The 18,024-nt window shown below is 42.2% G+C and overlaps 5 protein-coding genes across 6 annotated transcripts; 2 read left to right on the forward strand and 3 right to left on the reverse strand.

Annotated features, from left to right (window-relative positions):
- Window positions 1-270: 270 nt before the first annotated feature.
- On the forward strand, window positions 271-1,498 carry pttg1 (PTTG1 regulator of sister chromatid separation, securin; the record flags this gene model as incomplete). The annotated part of the gene is made up of 5 exons (XM_084459641.1): window positions 271-358; window positions 455-591; window positions 780-864; window positions 957-1,121; window positions 1,372-1,498. 5 exons carry the CDS (start codon window positions 271-273, stop codon window positions 1,461-1,463), a joined length of 567 nt encoding a protein of 188 aa, XP_084315767.1. The 3' UTR covers window positions 1,464-1,498.
- Window positions 1,499-1,992: 494 nt separating this feature from the next.
- sowahd (sosondowah ankyrin repeat domain family d) lies at window positions 1,993-3,773 on the forward strand. The gene is made up of 2 exons (XM_084459492.1): window positions 1,993-2,195; window positions 2,384-3,773. Exon 2 carries the CDS (start codon window positions 2,534-2,536, stop codon window positions 3,692-3,694), a length of 1,161 nt encoding a protein of 386 aa, XP_084315618.1. The 5' UTR covers window positions 1,993-2,195; window positions 2,384-2,533; the 3' UTR covers window positions 3,695-3,773.
- A 330-nt stretch (window positions 3,774-4,103) lies between these two features.
- Window positions 4,104-5,904, reverse strand: rpl39 (ribosomal protein L39). Its single transcript, XM_084459437.1, has 3 exons — window positions 5,855-5,904; window positions 5,344-5,447; window positions 4,104-4,310 (listed from the first exon to the last, which is right to left on the reverse strand). The coding sequence occupies exons 1-3, from the start codon at window positions 5,855-5,857 to the stop codon at window positions 4,262-4,264; spliced, it is 156 nt and encodes a 51-aa protein (XP_084315563.1). The 5' UTR covers window positions 5,858-5,904; the 3' UTR covers window positions 4,104-4,261.
- A 2,133-nt stretch (window positions 5,905-8,037) lies between these two features.
- On the reverse strand, window positions 8,038-12,922 carry upf3b (UPF3B regulator of nonsense mediated mRNA decay; the record flags this gene model as incomplete). Its single annotated transcript, XM_084459586.1, has 10 exons — window positions 12,744-12,922; window positions 11,402-11,508; window positions 10,966-11,072; window positions 9,749-9,847; window positions 9,532-9,642; window positions 9,366-9,409; window positions 9,065-9,253; window positions 8,759-8,922; window positions 8,335-8,668; window positions 8,038-8,226 (listed from the first exon to the last, which is right to left on the reverse strand). The coding sequence occupies exons 1-10, from the start codon at window positions 12,852-12,854 to the stop codon at window positions 8,038-8,040; spliced, it is 1,455 nt and encodes a 484-aa protein (XP_084315712.1). The 5' UTR covers window positions 12,855-12,922.
- A 1,363-nt stretch (window positions 12,923-14,285) lies between these two features.
- On the reverse strand, window positions 14,286-17,862 carry nkap (NFKB activating protein). Of its 2 annotated transcripts, none has more exons than XM_084459517.1 (8): window positions 17,309-17,862; window positions 16,749-16,829; window positions 16,552-16,616; window positions 15,990-16,085; window positions 15,856-15,892; window positions 15,510-15,698; window positions 14,912-15,061; window positions 14,286-14,814 (listed from the first exon to the last, which is right to left on the reverse strand). In XM_084459517.1, exons 1-8 carry the CDS (start codon window positions 17,734-17,736, stop codon window positions 14,640-14,642), a joined length of 1,221 nt encoding a protein of 406 aa, XP_084315643.1. In that variant the 5' UTR covers window positions 17,737-17,862; the 3' UTR covers window positions 14,286-14,639. The 2 variants fall into 2 exon arrangements, with proteins under 2 accessions (XP_084315643.1, XP_084315642.1); XM_084459516.1 differs by having other exon boundaries at window positions 15,856-15,895.
- Between the last annotated feature and the right edge of the window lie 162 nt (window positions 17,863-18,024).

Consider the following 18,024-nt stretch of genomic DNA (forward strand, 5'->3'; position numbering starts at 1 on the left):
CTTCAGAGACCGTGAAGTTGAGCTATATGTTAGGAGAAAGGGAGAGGAATGCTACTGGCCAGAGGGAACTAGTAGGTGATCATCTGTTTGTATGCTAGCAGAGACTAGCTAGCATAGCTAACGTGAGTTAACAATTTCTCCAAGGGGGATTCGCTTTTTTGGTTTCTAGCTCGTCTCCAACAGTGACTGGAATTGGCTTAACAGTGTAATTGTGTCAAGATAACGTTAATGTTTGCACCTAATGTTTCTATTTTTGGCAGGACAAACGTAATGGCTTCTATAATATTTGCTGAGAGAGAGAACGCAAGTCTCCATGCTCCTGCGTTGAAGATGAGAGGGCGGCTGCAGTCTGCTCCAGGTAATTGGCTAGATGCAATACTGCATATGCTCTCCCATAGCTGGGTTAATGGTTTAAATGCAGTGTTCTTACTAACCTGTTCATGCATGCATGCAGAAATGTTGAAGACCCCCATGACTGGCAAGAAGTTACATACCCCAATGCTGTCAAATCGTAAGGCTTTGGGGGCTATCAACAAGATCAACTTGACTCCATCAATTAGTGGGCATGAGAAGAAACTGCCAGAGACACAGGTAAGAAGCTGTGTATCATAGACCTAGTCCCAAACCAACCCGTCTGTGCACTCTGATAGAAGACTGCAGAATTATGTAGTAATGGGATAAGGAATGCAATTCTAAACCAGAGGGCTAAGTTTGAACCATGCTCATGACAATCATAAGTGTAGGTTTTGTACAGACTGATACTCGTGTGTCATCTTCAGCAGGAAACAAAAAGTAAAACTGCTCTCCAGAACAAAGTGGACGAATACCCGGATATTGAGAGGTTTATACCTTATGACCCACTAGGTAATAACTACTTTTTATGTCAGTTTTTCATTCTTTATTCAGGTCTCTGATAACTACTTGCTAACATTTATTTCTTGTTAATATGGTTCTAGAGTTTGAGAACTATGTTGTCCCTGAGGATGTGGTTCGTCTGAGTCACCTTGCTCTGCCAAGGTTGGCATGCTTCCCACCAACACCCTGTCTACCTGAGGAGGAGGATTTCAAAATGATCGAGATGTACCCACTACTGTCTCCAGTGAAGAACCCACAACGTTCAGGTATTTGTCACTCCTATGGAATTGTCTCCTGTGTGTTAGGATTCTAAAATGTGGAATGGGCCATGAGAGGGACAAGACACTGTTGTAAAGATTAGATACTTTTTTGATCCCAAGGGGGAAATTGTTACAGTAGTAAGGAAACCGAAAACTTCATTAAATCATCTGATTTACACATCCTGAAATCAACAAGTGATGTAAAGATGACAAACAAAACTGATTTCACATTTTGTTTCTATCTTTCCCCCCTCAGCAAACGGTTGTGCTTCAGAATTGGACTCCTTCCTTAAAACTATCAATGAGTTGACGGTCGAATTGCCTCCAGAATTTGACAATGACTACTAGTAGGCTACTGCCTTGGATGTGTGTAATTAATGCTGTTTTTATATAAAGTTGAGTTTTACTTTATTAAAAGGTTTTCCCCCCAAAGACGATTGTTATATTGGATGGACTGGATTATATTAGACACTTGGAAGTTTGACAGCAATTTGCAATTAGTACTGTTTTTATGTAAAGTTGAGTTTCTTTATTAAAGGTTTTTCCCCCGAATGACTGGATTATCTGTTTTATTGGATGGACTGGATTATATTAGACACTTGGAAGTTTGACAGCAATTTGCAGACCAAACATTTAATGAGTCACCACGATTTTCATGGAATGTTAATATTCAAAACAAAGTTGCAGTTCACTTGGACCAAGAAGTTGTTTCTCTTGTGACCGAGACGTTAAATCGAGGTGGATTAGGTTATAGGCATGAGTGTGAAGGACCAGTAGAGTCACATGTTAATTTTCTGTTTACTCAGTGATTAGACTTGAACTTTGTATCAGTTACCCAAGTTGAAGCACTGGGGAGGAGACAGGGTGAGAATAGGAAGTGAAAATGAGTCTAGAGGAACTTCAGTTTGTTACGGAAAATGGAGATGGACGTTTGGTGTTGATCTGATGTCTTGGAAAGCCGTTGTGTAAACTAGGTTACTGAGGATATTATAAATTGACAAGCAACTTGTGGTTTTTGGTTTCATCAGGTGCAAGCCGACTGCTACGTGCGCACCTTGGCACACGTAGCCTACCTGGACGGTAGGTGAGGGCGGACAAATGCTAACCACTGTTTGAGCACTGTCGCTATTGCGTTCTTCCAACGTGTGTAGGGAAAAGTGAATTGTGTCACTGACCAATATTGTAATTTACTCTAGTAACTGATGGGATAAACAGCCTACTGTTTTTACAAGGGAAAGGGATCATGTTATATTTTGTTCCTTTTACAGAAATGGGCTACAGAATGATCTCAATACTGCAGGGGTGAGGGAAGATAAGCATTTCCTTGTTTATAACATCCCATTGACATCCCATTGATGTCCAGGGGAGTTGTCTAAGTGGAGGAAACGATAAAAAATAAAAGTTGAAACTCAAGAAAAATGTATGATACCACCAGTGAGCCAGGAGATAACTGTGCTGCTCATTATGAGCCTGCGCGGTGCGGGGGCGCCGGGCTGCCTCAGCAGGACGGGGGCCAGTCTGGCTCTGAACCAGCCTGGAATAATGGAGAGGACGGGTGTCTGTCTGGCTCTGAACCAGCCTGGAATAATGGAGAGGACAGTGGCCAGTCTGGCTCTGAACCAGCTTGTAAGAATGGAGAAGACACCCACGGCTCTGAACCAGCCTGTAATAATGGAGAAGACACCCACGGGACGGGCACGGCTTCTGGGGCGGCGAACTTTGTGGAGCGCTGGTCAAGAAATGGGGTGCGGGCATCACTGCCCACACGCAGGTCCAGGCTGCTCAGACAAGACGCGGGCGACACTGGAAACACATCTCCGAGACTGTCAGATGCTCCAGAGAGAGGTTCTCTCACGCCGGCCAGGCGCAAACGATATTTGAAGGACCTCCTGATGAACAATCCTTCCCATAGTGGACTAAGTAATGTACTGTCTTCCAGCGTCCCCTCAAGGGAGAGTGAGCACGACACTCCAGACTGCACGGATTGGGCTCTGTACCCCATGGAACACGCGTGGATGCTGTCTGCTGTGGATGGGAACTATGAAACTATAATGGACTTTATTTCAGAAGATCCTTATTTGTTAACCAAGAAAGATTTCGTCAGTGGCTATACAGTGCTCCACTGGCTGGCCAAAAGAGGGCGGGATGAGACCCTCATTAAGTTGTTGAAGCACGCAGAGAAGGAGGGGATTCCAGTGGACGTGAACTTGAAAGGCAGTGCGGGCTTCACCCCCCTTCACGTAGCTGCTATGCATAGTCAGTACATGGTGATTAAAATCCTAGTCGGTGCGTTCAGTGCAAATGTCGACGCGATGGACTACAACGGAAGGAGAGCCTGGCAATATCTGAAGGGAAACGCCCCGAGGGAGATAAAGGAACTTCTAGGCGCTTGGGACGATGAGCATCTCAGTGTGGGTGCGCTGAATATGAACAACAGTGCCGCGCTGTGCCCCGCGCCGGTATACGAGGCCAAGCCAGAGGTGGACTCGTTTGATCGGACGCGAAGAGCGGGCAGCTGGCGGTTTGGGTCATTAAAAAAGTTGTTTTCCCCCTTCTCATACTTTGCGAGCAAGACTTGAATGCCAGTACGCCGAAGTATTTGACTATTGCCCAGGGTACATACTCATAGTGTAGATAACAAATACATCTATGTACATTTGGAAGCCTTTTACCCAAAGCAGGCACAAATTTCACCAAGTTGAATTCCATTGTAACAATAAATGTACATTCTCACCATTAAAGTCGTTTCACTCTTTGCATTCTCACCATTAAAGTTGTTTCACTTAAAAACTAAAAAAACGTTGCTTTTCCCAGTTCCAAATTCACTCAATCCTCTATGCATTTGATATCTGAGAGAATGCATGTACTGTAGGTGTGCTACACAACACCTACCAATAAGAGTATTCCCCATCAGTAATTCCCGCTGAAAGGACTAAGACATTTCAACTTGGGAGCTGCTCTGCACATTAAACAGAAGCGATTGCCACATTTCTGGTTTCATCACAAATCTTTTATTGGTCGAACACGAGTATAACCAGAGTATCTGTACAAAAGACTGCTGTTCCAGATAGCATGGCTTCCTCCACAGGTCTGAGCCCTCCAGGTGGACGATGGAGAGGATACTGGAGCGCTGAGGACCCGCACGCTTACAAGCCCAGCTTGGTCCTCCTCCAGTGTCTCCTCTTGGAGTTGTACCTGGAAAGCAGGGAACATAGAACCCGTCTCATTGATGCCAGTTCGAGATACAGCGTTACAAACCCTAGCACAATGAGAAGGATCTACATGGAACCCAGACTAGGGATGAGACGGTATAAGACGTGAACCGCGGTATAAAATGTCCACGGTATTAGAACCGTGACATTCCCTGTGTTTACGGTATTACGTTTACGGTATTACACAATAATGCGCTGCTGAAACTTCACATTTCAAGTTGCTTGCAACAGTTAATGTTGTAATTTAATATAAGCTTGCTATTAATAAACTTAATTACAATAGTGTGCATTTTCCATCATGTGTTGCACTGTAGGGCTCTAGAACTCAGCAATAAAGCTGTTTTCCTTCAAAGTAAAATACTTGTTTTTTTTGTGTGTGTTGGGGAGGTGAAATGCCATACAGTATACCGTGAAATACCGTAAACCGTACAACTAGATACCTTACCGTAATGCAAAAACCCATACCGTCTCACCCCTAACCCAGACCTAAGCATTATTCCTACGCAATAGCTTAGATGAATCCCATCACTTACACTGCAACCTGATTCAAACAAAGTGATAAGGTGGCTCAAAGCCTCATCATGAATGTGAACATTTCCACACCTTCAACATCAAAGTAAAACTTCACAAAAAATTAATGCTTCAATCACAAGACAGCGCACACCCATTACTAATCAATTACTGGGGATGACGCACATCCTATAAGGAATTTATTTGAATTAGAAATTGATACAGGTATAGAAGTCAAACTACAAAGCAGACTCAACTTACATGAGCTTTACAGGCAAAGTTACTGTCTCTACCACAGAGCATCATCACCACCAGTGTGACCAGGTGCAACATACTCCACAGCAGAAGGTTACTCTCAGCAGGATTAATGACAACACTTCCACAACACTGAAGTACTGTAATTGCAGACCTGCTTTACAGACAATATATAGATATTGTAATGCATACTGTCAGCAGTGGACGGGACACTGGGGCACTGTCCCATCTGGGGATCCAAGTAAACATACCTGATCTTATTGCCAGTCTTCATTCTGATCCACTGAGGGATTGGCCTGTTCTGCTTCTGCTTCTTAGCGAGGAAGCGTTTGATCCTGAAAGTCTTGTGGGACGACTGGAATATGAATTCATAAAGGACAACGTGTTACAGTAAGCAAGAGCACCAATGATCCAGCATGCACTTCTGCCCATGCGTAGTAGCTAACGTTAGCTAACAAGCTGGTATAGTTTGAACCATGCAAACGACCACCATTACTGAACATTTCTGAAGTTAACATAAAATCAGCCTGTATTGGCTGGTCTAGGAACAGCGACAGAGTTCTACCAAGCTTTCGCAGTCCAGTAGTTATGAGGACACCGGTTTCTAGCCCGATTTTAAAAAGCATCTTCTACGGGCAAATAAAGCTGACTTCAAGACAATACGCGTATATTCAGTGATTGTTAGTTATGTTTAATCATACGATATAATGACGGATGTAATTCACTGCATTGGGACTAGGATGTTTTACGATTGTAACTTACCATTCTGTCCACAGTCCTGTCACCACAATGGCGGTGGTAGAAGAGAGAGAAGGAAGGGAAGCGGAAGAGATGTGTGTAGGACTATCCAATCAGAGCGCAGCAAACTCTTCGGTTGTTTGTTCACAGCGACACAGGTGGACGTCTGCGTCGTTGCACCAAAATGTACATCCACTGGTTTAATTATTATTAATACATCCATGGGTTTAATCCATTTTCAAACCAATGCACAATATAAAGACAATATAAAGACACCGCCCAAACATCAAGGGAAGCGGAAGAGATGTGTGTAGGACTATCCAATCAGAGCGCAGCAAACTCTTCGGTTGTTTGTTCACAGCGACACAGGTGGACGTCTGCGTCGTTGCACCAAAATGTACATCCACTGGTTTAATTATTATTAATACATCCATGGGTTTAATCCATTTTCAAACCAATGCACAATATAAAGACAATATAAAGACACCGCCCAAACATCGTGTCGTATTAAGGATCACAGTAGCGTATTGCCCGGTAATGCTTTGACAAAACAAATCACACATAAAACCTACTAGTAATAAGTCAATCTTTATTGCTCCTTTTGTGTCTCTAAAGTTTTTTGAAAGGCTACAGACATGAAAAAGAAACGAAACAAATAAACTTTCTACAGCATCCATGTTTATTTCAAATGAGAGTGCCTATGTTAATACAATTGGTAGCGATATCTTGTCATACTGCTATCAATTTTAGTGCAGCATAGTTTAGGTATGGAGGTGAGGTGCATTTCAAATTAGAAGTTAGAAGGCCACAGGATAGGTCATCCACTGAAGGTTGCATGCAGACTCAAATCAAGGCATGGCTCACAGTTCAGTATAGTCAAAGAAATCTCTCCTGAATCACTGTATGGGTGAACAAACAGAACATTGAATTAATCTTTACTTGTTGGAGAAACACAGATTTTTTAAAAAAAAAAGCCCTACAAGGTGCCACAAAGGATTGGAAAATAACCTAAATTGACAGGGTAGCTTCAAACTTCAAACCATTGTCTCCTACAGCAGAAACATGATGATAAAATAGCACATAGTATGTGAAAAGTGTGAACAACCTATCGGAATGGAAAGCCAATTCAATAATGTACACGACACTTTGCAGCTGTTTACCAATACAGAGGTAAGGTCACTTTGAGTTCACGTGGTCCTAGAAAGCTTTGGCTTAAAGGAATATGCTCGTTTTTGACAACCTGGACCTTATTTACGACATATTATAAGAAGTTTGACTCACCCAGATCACTTTTTTGTTGTTCGGAGGCCTGTAGAAGAAATATAAAATCCAGCGCGAGCCAGTATATCCATGTAATGGCGGCGCACGGGGCATAGGGAATGCCGTTTCTCAAAATCCATTTTCGGCCGCTAAACGGTTGTTTTCATCAATCACATTGCATGAATCGACAGTTGATATTCCTCTACGCCAGCCATTTTTGTTTTGGTGCCAAATAAGGGATCTTGATCCTCTGTAACATGGTCTTTATAAGCCGCTCCCCCACTTGCTCCAGCACGCATGCGCACAGGCCAGCGCGCAGACTTGCTATTCTCCGTCTGTAGGCTACACTCGCGGCTCACATTGCAAGTGGGGGAGCGGCTTATAAAGACCATGTTACAGAGGATCAAGATCCCTTATTTGGCACCAAAACAACAATGGCTGGCGTAGAGGAATATCAACTGTCGATTCATGCAATGTGATTGATGAAAACAACCGTTTAGCGGCCGAAAATGGATTTTGAGAAACGGCATTCCCTATGCCCCGTGCGCCGCCATTACATGGATATACTGGCTCGCGCTGGATTTTATATTTCTTCTACAGGCCTCCGAACAACAAAAAAGTGATCTGGGTGAGTCAAACTTCTTATAATATGTCGTAAATAAGGTCCAGGTTGTCAAAAACGAGCATATTCCTTTAACTTGTGCATGCGTACTCTTGAGGTGCAAGCTTCCCCTTGCCTTTCTTCATAAGCAAAACTAAAGAGGGACACATTCAGGCACTAAAAGGCACCCCTGACACCGGCCTGCCTGTGATTGACAGCGGGAGTGCTGGATGTTGTTCTGCTCGAGTAGCTCTCCAAGCTAATTTTCTGGCCCCATGTGCTCCGACCCTAGGACACCTGTCTACCTCTCCTCACCCGACCGATCATCCTATCTGTGGTCGTTTTTTCATTCTTCTCCCTTTTCTTGGGCTCTCTTGGTCTCGTGTTCAGGTTTTCGTTCCGCAGCATGGGTCTCTCCTCCTCCTCCTCCTCCGCCTCCTCCTCCTCCACCTCCTCCGCCTCCTCCTCCTCCTCCTCCGCCGCCTCCCCTACGGCTCCTAGCCCCTGGCTGGTACAGCTGAATGGCAGGTCGATCCTGATGCAAAAGGATGTAAAGTGATTGAAGAAAGATACTCACACAGCTGATAACCAGCTGGTAAATCAATGATAAATCAATAACAGGAATGACAAACTTAGTTTTCACCTTGTTCCTTAGTCTGTCCCTTTTAGCGTTCTCCTCCCTTCTGTTGTCTTTGGAGGACTTTTCAGGCCTGTCGGTATGAATGGACTCTCCGGCGTGCTCGCCCTTCCTCTTCTCCCAGACTCGCTCTTTGTCCTTCTTCGCGTCTTCCTCTCTCTTCCTGTAGGAGTTCTCTCCGTCATGCCTTTCTCTCCTCCTCCGCCGGTCTTCGTCCTGTCGTCTGATCCGATCCTTCTCTTTCTGCCGGCGTTCCCTCTCTCTGTCTCGCTCTCGTTCTCTGTCTCGGTCTCTGTCCAGATCCCGCTCGCGGAAGTCTTTCCGTCCCTCTTCATCGATCCTGTTCACAGCACACACACAATTACATGATGAGGTCACTAGTCTTGTTGTGAAAGATGTAACGTGTCAGTGCGAAATGCAGATGACTTACTTGCGTCCTCTGTCCTCCCTGTTTTCAATGTTCTGGCGTTTCTTCAAGTCAACACCCCCAGGATTTCTGTCATCCTTCATGGGCTTGTCCTTCTCGGGCTTTTTTGTCTTCTCTTTAGTCTTTTCTGAATCAAAGTCATCTCCTCTGTCTGGTTTTCTCAGGAGCTAGACAGACATGGAAAACAACTACAACATGCTGTGCTACATCCTTTGTAAAATGTGTGCCATCATAGTACGCTACATGTGTAATAGTCAAGATGTATAAAAGTAAGGCCAAACAGAAAGTATTTTTCTCTGCTGCCTGTACCTTGATTTTAGGTTCCTCTTTTGCCTGATCCTTCTCTTTCTCCACAGATTTGTCACATTTCTTCATCTTTTCCGCCTCTTTACGTTTCCTCCGGTCCTCCTCCCTCCATTTGCGACGGTCCTCATCCCGCAGGCGCTTGCGCTCGAGCTCTCTTCTTCTCCTCTCCTCTTTCTTCTCCTCCCTGATTCTCTGACCAAACAAATACAGTGCCAGTTAGTTATCTGGTTTCCATACAGACACACTGGCAAGCACGTCATAGAAGCTTCACCTCAAACTATTTCCATGAGGCAACAAAATCTACCTGTTTGTTCTTCAGGAAGTCTAGTAGAGGAGTAGTTTTTTTTGCTAGAGGGAGCAAATGTTACAATTACTTGAACGCACAAATACATTTTAATGCAGGTGCAGATGATTATGAATCTGTTTAACCCAAACATTAACTTAAAAAAAGAACTCCTATATTTACACACCAACTTGTTCCTTTGATTTGGCCTCTATTTCCTCTAGTAGAGTCTCAGGAGTAGATGTGAACTTTTCATCATCTCCATTATAATACTCCAAGAACTTCTTGTATTCAGGATCTAAAAGAACAGATGAGATATTTCAGTACGTTGTACTTCAGAACATGTACGATTAAATCATTTTGTAAACTGCCCCCCTAAATATGAGACAACGTAATATCCTCACCTTCATCTATTGTTCCACTTTTAGCATCCCTTTTTTTACTCCTTTTCTTGGCAATTTTTTGAAATGGTGCAAATTCAACAACCGCTGGATATTCTTGTCCTGTAGTAAAACAATGTAGAGTATTAGAAAACCAGGTCAAATATTTTCATAAATATCCAATTAAGATTATTTAATCAGTTCCTACTCCATGGTCATATTGGAGGTGAGTGGTGTTACTCATAGAAAATTTGGTAGACGCCTACTGTACCAACAGTAATCTCATAGAGATTAGGTAGGCGTCCAGGGGTGAAAATTAACTTTTTGGCTCACGGTGAGTCACCTGCCAAGGGGACTGTAGATGAAAAAATCTACCGGCCAAGTATATATTGTTTTCAGATAGCCTTCCGAAATCTAGTCGCCAATTGGAAATTTTACCTGCATTTGGCCGGTGGCAGGTGTTAATTTTCAGCCCTGTAGGCGTCTGTCTCTCGAGAACTGGGAGGTGTATGAAGTTGACATTCGGCAGGTGTATTTGTCAGGACCATAAGATGTGCAGTGACGCCTGTGAGGTAGTTTGGATCAGCTGTACTCAGTTTGGAGTTGATTAGTGTTGTTATAAGCATGGAGAATAACCATCTATTGACCGCCATCTAGTTGGCTCTCAGAGCGAAATACATTTCCCCATTCCCCAGTTCGATTCCTGTATCTCAGGTTCTGAGGGAGTGACAGGCGTATAATAGCAACTATGGTATGGCAAGTGCATTTTGAACGGGAATAAATCTTAACGCTGAATCTTATCTACAGTCAGATCAATAGTTGGTTGTTCAACAATATTGAAACTGAGTTGTAAGAGTTTCTTAAGTTAGGGGTGCACTTGTTTTTATCTGTGGCATGAAAGAAATACAGTTTGTTTCGGTTTGTGGTGTAAGCTGGAGGTGAGAATTCAGTCTATTTATCTGCCCCTGGTGTTGAGAAACATGGGTTATGGATTTAATCATGAGAATTATGGGTTATGGATTTAATCACTGATTAGATATCCCTGATTAGATAGATAGATAGATAGATAGATAGATAGATAGATAGATAGATAGATAGATAGATAGATAGATAGATAGATAGATATATAGATAGATAGATAGATAGATAAAGCAGAAGAACCATGGCGGGCAGATGGATAGATAAAGCAGAGTAACTAGTAACATACAATGAGCTCTACTTTGAGAAACAAAAAAACATACCTCTACCGTCTATGAACACATATCCATCAAAACGATCTCTGAAGAGGACAATATCTTCCTGATTCTTAAAGTTGATGTATGCTCTTGCAAACAAGTGGGGGTAGAGGCTGCAATACAGAAGGAGAACAAGTGTAAGATAGTTAACCAAGACACGACAGATCACACCACAAAAGACGCTTCTTCCCAACTGCCACCAGCCTCATCAACAAGGCCTGTGTCCCTCTCTGACTCTGTCCCCTCTGCACTGCTGGCACATGACCGGTGACAGTACTGTACATAGCCTCGCACTGCACACGTCACGACGATACACAGTGTATATATAAAACATTGCACACACATTAACACTCTGTACACATACTGTATATACACACACATCGCACACCATTTTGTTTTTGGTTGATTCTGAGTTAGTGATTAGCAAAGGAGTATTTGTCACCTTGTGTCATTGGAGAAAAATTCAAGGTAGTCCACCTCTGGAAGTGGCTGCAATTGCTCTTCCAATTCCTCTTTGGTGAGACTCGGTGGCAAGCGACGGATGACAATCTGAGAAAAATATTATGAGTGAATAATATGAGTATTAATATTAACACACGCACACACACTATTTTTTTTTTTTTTTTTTTACTTTTATTTCATCCAAGTAAAGGTTCTTCACTATCTCTGACTATGACTTGAAAGATAGGTTGTAGCCATGCAGATGTTGGTTGGAGCAGTGAATATGTCACGTTAATAAGGGTTGGAGGAAGGGTTGGAGGAAGTGTGTAACTTCTATATAGGCTAAGCCACTCTAACCAGCTAGCATAGCGTGGAAGCTAATGCGGATCCAGAGCATGGATGTATTAAGGTGCATTCGTTTATAACTGGGAGGTGGCAAATTGCGACTTGCTAGGAATGATTAAATAAAACACCGCATGAACTCACACTTCCTCGTCGCAAATTCGGATATGTTTCTCAGCCCCCAGTTGCTCGAATGCACTAGATATAACTAGATAACTGTGATATAATGGTATATAGATATAACTAGGTAACTGTGATATAATGGTATATAGATATAACTAGGTAACTGTGATATAACTAGGTAACTGTGATATAATGGTATATAGATATAACCAGGTAACTGTGATATAATGGTATATAGATATAACTAGGTAACTGTGATATAATGGTATATAGATATAACTAGGTAACTGTGATATAATGGTATATAGATATAACTAGGTAACTGTGATATAATGGTATATAGATATAACTAGGTAACTGTGATATAATGGTATATAGATATAACTAGGTAACTGTGATATAATGGTATATAGATATAACTAGGTAACTGTGATATAATGGTATATAGATATAACTAGGTAACTGTGATATAATGGTATATAGATATAACTAGGTAACTGTGATATAATGGTATATAGATATAACTAGGTAACTGTGATATAATGGTATATAGATATAACTAGGTAACTGTGATATAATGGTATATAGCTCGAATGCACACAGGTCGGAAGTAGGTATTTTGCCACTTGCGACTTGCCACCTCCGACCACAAACGAACGCACCATATGTCCAGAGATAGCTAGCTAGCTAACGTTAACGTTATACCAAAAACTATTGTTAAGAGATTCCCTGGTGGTTTCATGGTTAGTTTAATTGGATAGCAAGCCACAAACATTGTAAACAAATTCCCAAATGACAAAAAATACTTGTCTACTACTGTGAGCTACCAACTTGGTTACCCGTTAGCTAGCTAGCATTAACGTGAGCTACCCGTCTACCTTCGTCATTGCATCTTTCCTCTCTTTCGGCTTCTCTATCTTTTCTCCATCTTCGCATTTTAGCTCCACTTTCTTCTCCCGCGGACGAGTGTTTTCCTTGTCCTCTTTCATCGTTGATAGCTAAATCAATCGATGTTGATCTCTGTCCCCTGCAGCGAACTTTTCAGCCTGTAGTTATGGTTGAATTGTGGCTTTTCAGTCAACAACAAAACGGTTGTATTTTTTGGGCCGAAGTGAACCTGGAAAGCAGTTGCGTTTAATCACCACACGATGGCGCTGTGATATAAACTGCTCGAACACACGATGCTCTCGGAAGTAAAACACACGACCGTCAACTGTTCTCCAAGAGGACAGTCGACATTTTGCAATTTGGTAGAAAAACAGCTTAATTTTCTGGACTTCCGGGCACTTGTGTGTGTCTTTATTCACGCTGAAACTATGTGGTATGAAATATTACCCGGTCTGGGCATCATGACCGCTTGTCTGATCCTTCCTGGGGTTTTAACGGCTCAAATCCACAAATTCACAAACGGGGGGAAGGTAAAGTGTGTTATTTAACACTAGTTAGCTGAATTAAATTGCTTCAAATCTGAAATGACAATGTACTGTAAATGTGCAACATATTATACATGCATGATTATGTCCTTACTCGATTTTTATTTTTTTTATTTAACCTTTATTTATACAGTTACAGATACAGAGTTCAGATGACTCATTTTCAAGTGTGACCTGTTTACAATCATTCAGCACTCGTTACACTAAGTTACAAACAACAGGACAGAATTACAATAAGACATACAGGACTATGTGTAACAATAACAACAATAAAAGTCGGAAGTCTAAAAAGTGCAAAGTGCATGGGGGATGAGAACAGGGGAGAGTTATCTTAGAGTGCAAGAACATGACATTGGCACACTCACTAAATTCATTTAATCTTGTTCAGGAAAAGAGAATTGTGCGATATCCTTACCAGTGGTACATGATGGAGAGAGACAAACGTGTGTCAGGAGCTGGAGTGTATCACGAATCTAAAGTAAGTATTAATTCACATTTTTCACAAGGCATTGTGTTCCTTATCGCTCATGTCAAGCATTCATTTTCATGGTTTAACTCATATGTTGTGTTCTTTCTCTCACAGGGACTTGAGAACATCCAATGAAGATTCCAGATTTCACATGAAGCTGTATTTCAATGTTGTAAATTAAACTGTGACTTAAAATAGTTGAATCCCTTTATTATTTCTGATTGTATGTGGACCTGCTGAAAGAATGTGGTTTGAGTGTAACTTGGTACCTGGTATCTGACCTGGAGGGTAGATGCATTGTGTCAGCAAGTCAGCTGTGGGTGGGCATGACATGCTGTGTGAACGACCTATTGTATACCATGGGAGAACATCATACTACTACATCTATGATAGCATTTAGTTTCCCCCACTCAATTGATGCAGAAACTCAGACATCACCTCCACAGTCCACATTAATCTATTTTGAACATTGAAATGTTAAGATGAGTACAATGGATTCTATTAAAAGATTTATTTGCTCTTCTACAAATGTAAATTCGAGTGAGGCTACATGCACGTTTCCACAAAAAAATACATCAAAAGGTGGAAGGTTCAGGGATTGAAAGGAGCGGATGTCTAGGTGCACTAATAAACCTCTGAGCACCAGTCAACACATTTGCGCAGATAAGCTGGCATTCCCATGTTCAACTGACTGATTTATATATACTGTATGAACAAACACACTGTATAGTTAATGTGAAGTTCACTGCATTTCTATGCATTTAAATCAACTCCCCCTGTACAAAGAATAAAAATAAAAACAATCTCAAACAATAAGACAATTGTGAGAGGGTAAAGAGTATTGGAATATGTGTGTTAGTCTGGAGACCGATTCATTTTTCATCTTTGCCTTTCGTTTTCCTGTACACCATTTCCCTGAAGCTGGAGAGGATCTTGCTCTCTCTCTTCCTCCTCTCTTCCTGGTTGAAGGATGCAAGGGCTCTCTTTTCATCTGCACTGTAAATCTGGTTTTCCTTTCTCAGACGCACGGCCTCCATACGACGATGTCTGGGGGGGAGGGGGTAGCACAATAGCATTGATAAATAAACACATGAAACTGACGGATCAAAACATGTATACGGGCTAAAAGAAGATCTGTATATACCTGCTACCACTCATCACAAATCCAGATTTCTCAAAGGTTGCGATTTCATCACTGGTAAGACCGATCTCTCCTCTTCTTGGAATACGCTTGCCTGCTTTCACATACTCCGCCATAGCAGCGCCCTCTCCTGGCAACAGCGCATGGCCAAAGCTATGGACAGGGAAGCAAATTAGTATACCATTAAAGGTACCCAACGAAACGTGAATCAAAACAATCCGTTCATTGTTTATTTTCGAAATTCCTCGATTATATGGTTCCTTGTAGTCTAATAAACATGTTGAATCACTTGAATGTCTTTCCTACCTTGTAATTTCTTCACAAAATGATATTTAGCTAATGTTTTGAAAACAACAAAGATGTGTAAAACGTCACTATTATGTGCTCCGCGTATTGACGCAATGACGTAGTACGCTATTTTCGGGGACCACCTTCTCAAATTTGCTCTAGAGCGCATACTAGTGGTCAAAAACTACATTGGGTACCTTTAAGACCGCTGAAAGTTGCTTTGGTAAACTACAGTAAACAGCCTTGGTAATGTCTTACCATCATACTATACTGATTAAAGTATATCAGTATGTCTGTTGTCAAATGTACTCACTCCAGTGGCTTGTCGTCCTGCGACAGGGCGGTGAGCGGAGCCTCGGGACCGACGATGTGTTCGTCCGTGCAGGTTCGCTCCACCCACAGCTCCTCGTTGGCGTCCAGCTCCTCCTCGTCAGACTGCTCACTGCTGGAGTCGCTCGACTGCTTACGGCTCTTCTTTGTCTTCTTCTTCTTGGACTTCTTCCTGAGACAGACAGAAGATGGGATGCAGATTTAATTTGTGTGTGTGTGTGTGTGTGTGTGTGTGTATATATATATATATATATATATATACACACATACATACAGACAGAACTGGACTAAAACCATGTGTGTGTGTGTGTGTGTGTGTGTGCGTTTACTTCTTGCTCTTCTTTTTCTTTTTCTTCTTTTTCACTTCTTCTGAAAGACAGCAAAGTGGGGGTTACATTAGATTAGCCAGGCAAGAAGACGCGTAATTGTGTAACGATGTTAATGACAACAATATACGTCTCACCATCAGAGTCTGACTCCTCTGAGTCTGAATCCTCTGAGTGTTTCTTGTTTTTCTTCTTTTTGGATTTCTTTTTCTTCTTCTTCTTTTTCTTGTCGTCTGTGAATTTGAGAGAGCGTTTAGTATACAGTGCACATGTCACCAACGTCAATACGTCTGCACTCACATTACACTCACCCCCCTAAACTCATTCCATGTACGATAGAGACCCCGGCTGGTCGAGTTGAGCTCAACTGGGTATCCGGGTCACGGCACGAGTGTAACCGATTTCAAATCATGTGTTGTGTTTACTTCGTCCACACTGGGTTTCGAACTCAGGTCTTCTGACTCCCAACTGCCATTCTAACCAGCCACACCACTGAAAAGCTAGCTATTCGCTGAGTCAGATGTTATTTAAATACTAGTGGAGTGAGTTTATCCAACTCAATTGGGTAACACACAAAAGTGACTCAGATTTCATGTTTCCTTGCAAATGTAGATATACATTGACGCACATACTTGAACTGTGATGTAATCAAAGCCAACATACAAATAAAGCTTTGATTGATTGATTGAACATATTTACCCTCTGAACTGGAATCTGAACTGCTGTTTTTCACATCCTCTTCAACTGGTGTATGCTCATCGGAGCTTGTGGAAAAAGTGGAAAAGACAAATTGACACAGATCGCAAACAAAGTACATTGGTTTCTAGCATATGAAATTGTGTCCACAGTTTGGATCTCCTGTAAATTCATAAATGTGTATGGGATTGTTAACTTACTCTGGCTCTCTTACTCTGGGTGAATATCCCCAGACCTCAGGCGAGCCTATTTCACCAATTCTTTCCCTTTCTTGTAGCCGCCTGTAATGGAATTTGCATGAAATCGAGAGAGAAGACCTAGGTCTACAGTACATGTTCAAATGGTTCAAATCATAACCTACTGCATCAAATCAAAACCTACCAATAATCTCATGGTTTAAGAGGGAGAGACGAAGGAAGGGGGTGATACATTAATGCACTTGTTTTTATTTGTGGCATGAAAGAAATACAGTTTGTTTCGGTTTGTGGTGTAAACTGGAGGTGAGAATTCAGTCTATTTATCTGCCCCTGGTGTTGAGAAACATTGGTTATGGATTTAATCATGAGAAATATGGGTTATGGATTTAATCACTGATTAGATATCACTGATTAGATAGATAGATAAAGCAGAACAACCATGACAGGAAGATGGTTAGATAAAGCAGAGTAACTAGTAACAATATACAATAATACAATGAGCTCTACTTTGAGAAACAAAAAACAGGGTGAGGACAGGGAGACGCTAGATTATCCTGTAGTACCTGGCAATGAAAGCCTCTTGTCTCTGTCGCTGAGCATCGTCCCTCTTGTCGTAGTAGTCATTCCTAGACCCATATCGTCCATCTCGCTGGTCAGCCCAGTTGTTGTGTCTCTCTCTGGACCTGGAGCGACTGCGTGAGCTTCCCATGCGAAACCTCCTACCGTTCCTCTCTCGGGTCTCGGACTGTCGAGCCCTTCTCTCATCCTTCAGCGAGATGTCTGCATCGTATTTGGGGCCCTTGGGCATAGGATCGTATTTGGGGCCCTTGGGCATAGGATCGTATTTGGGGCCCTTGGGCAGAGCATCGTATTTGGGGGCCCTGGGCATGGGACTCGAGTCTCTAGATCCGCTGCGACTCCTCCGTCTTGCTCTGCCCGGGCTGGACTGTTCTTCTTGATGATGGACATCTGACCGATCCGGCATAGGCATAGTTGATCGTTTTATATACCCACAAATGTATAGAGATTTTGAATAGTAACGTTAACAAAACAGAAGCGATCTATATTACTCTGCTGTTCCGTGTCATCGTACTGCGTTGTTTGTGCGCCAGCTCTGGACAACTTGGAAACAGGAAGTGTGAGCGGGTGTTACTACAAAATAGGTCCCCGCTCAAAATGTGTAGTTCCCCATTGTCTAACTGAATTGGTTGATATCGGCAAGTTACTAATTCATTATATTTTTTACAGTGGGGGTTTATAGCAGTAACATTTATCTATT

The sequence above is a fragment of the Borostomias antarcticus genome (assembly GCF_949987555.1).
Source record: "Borostomias antarcticus genome assembly, chromosome: 28".
NCBI classification, from domain to species: domain Eukaryota; kingdom Metazoa; phylum Chordata; class Actinopteri; order Stomiiformes; family Stomiidae; genus Borostomias; species Borostomias antarcticus.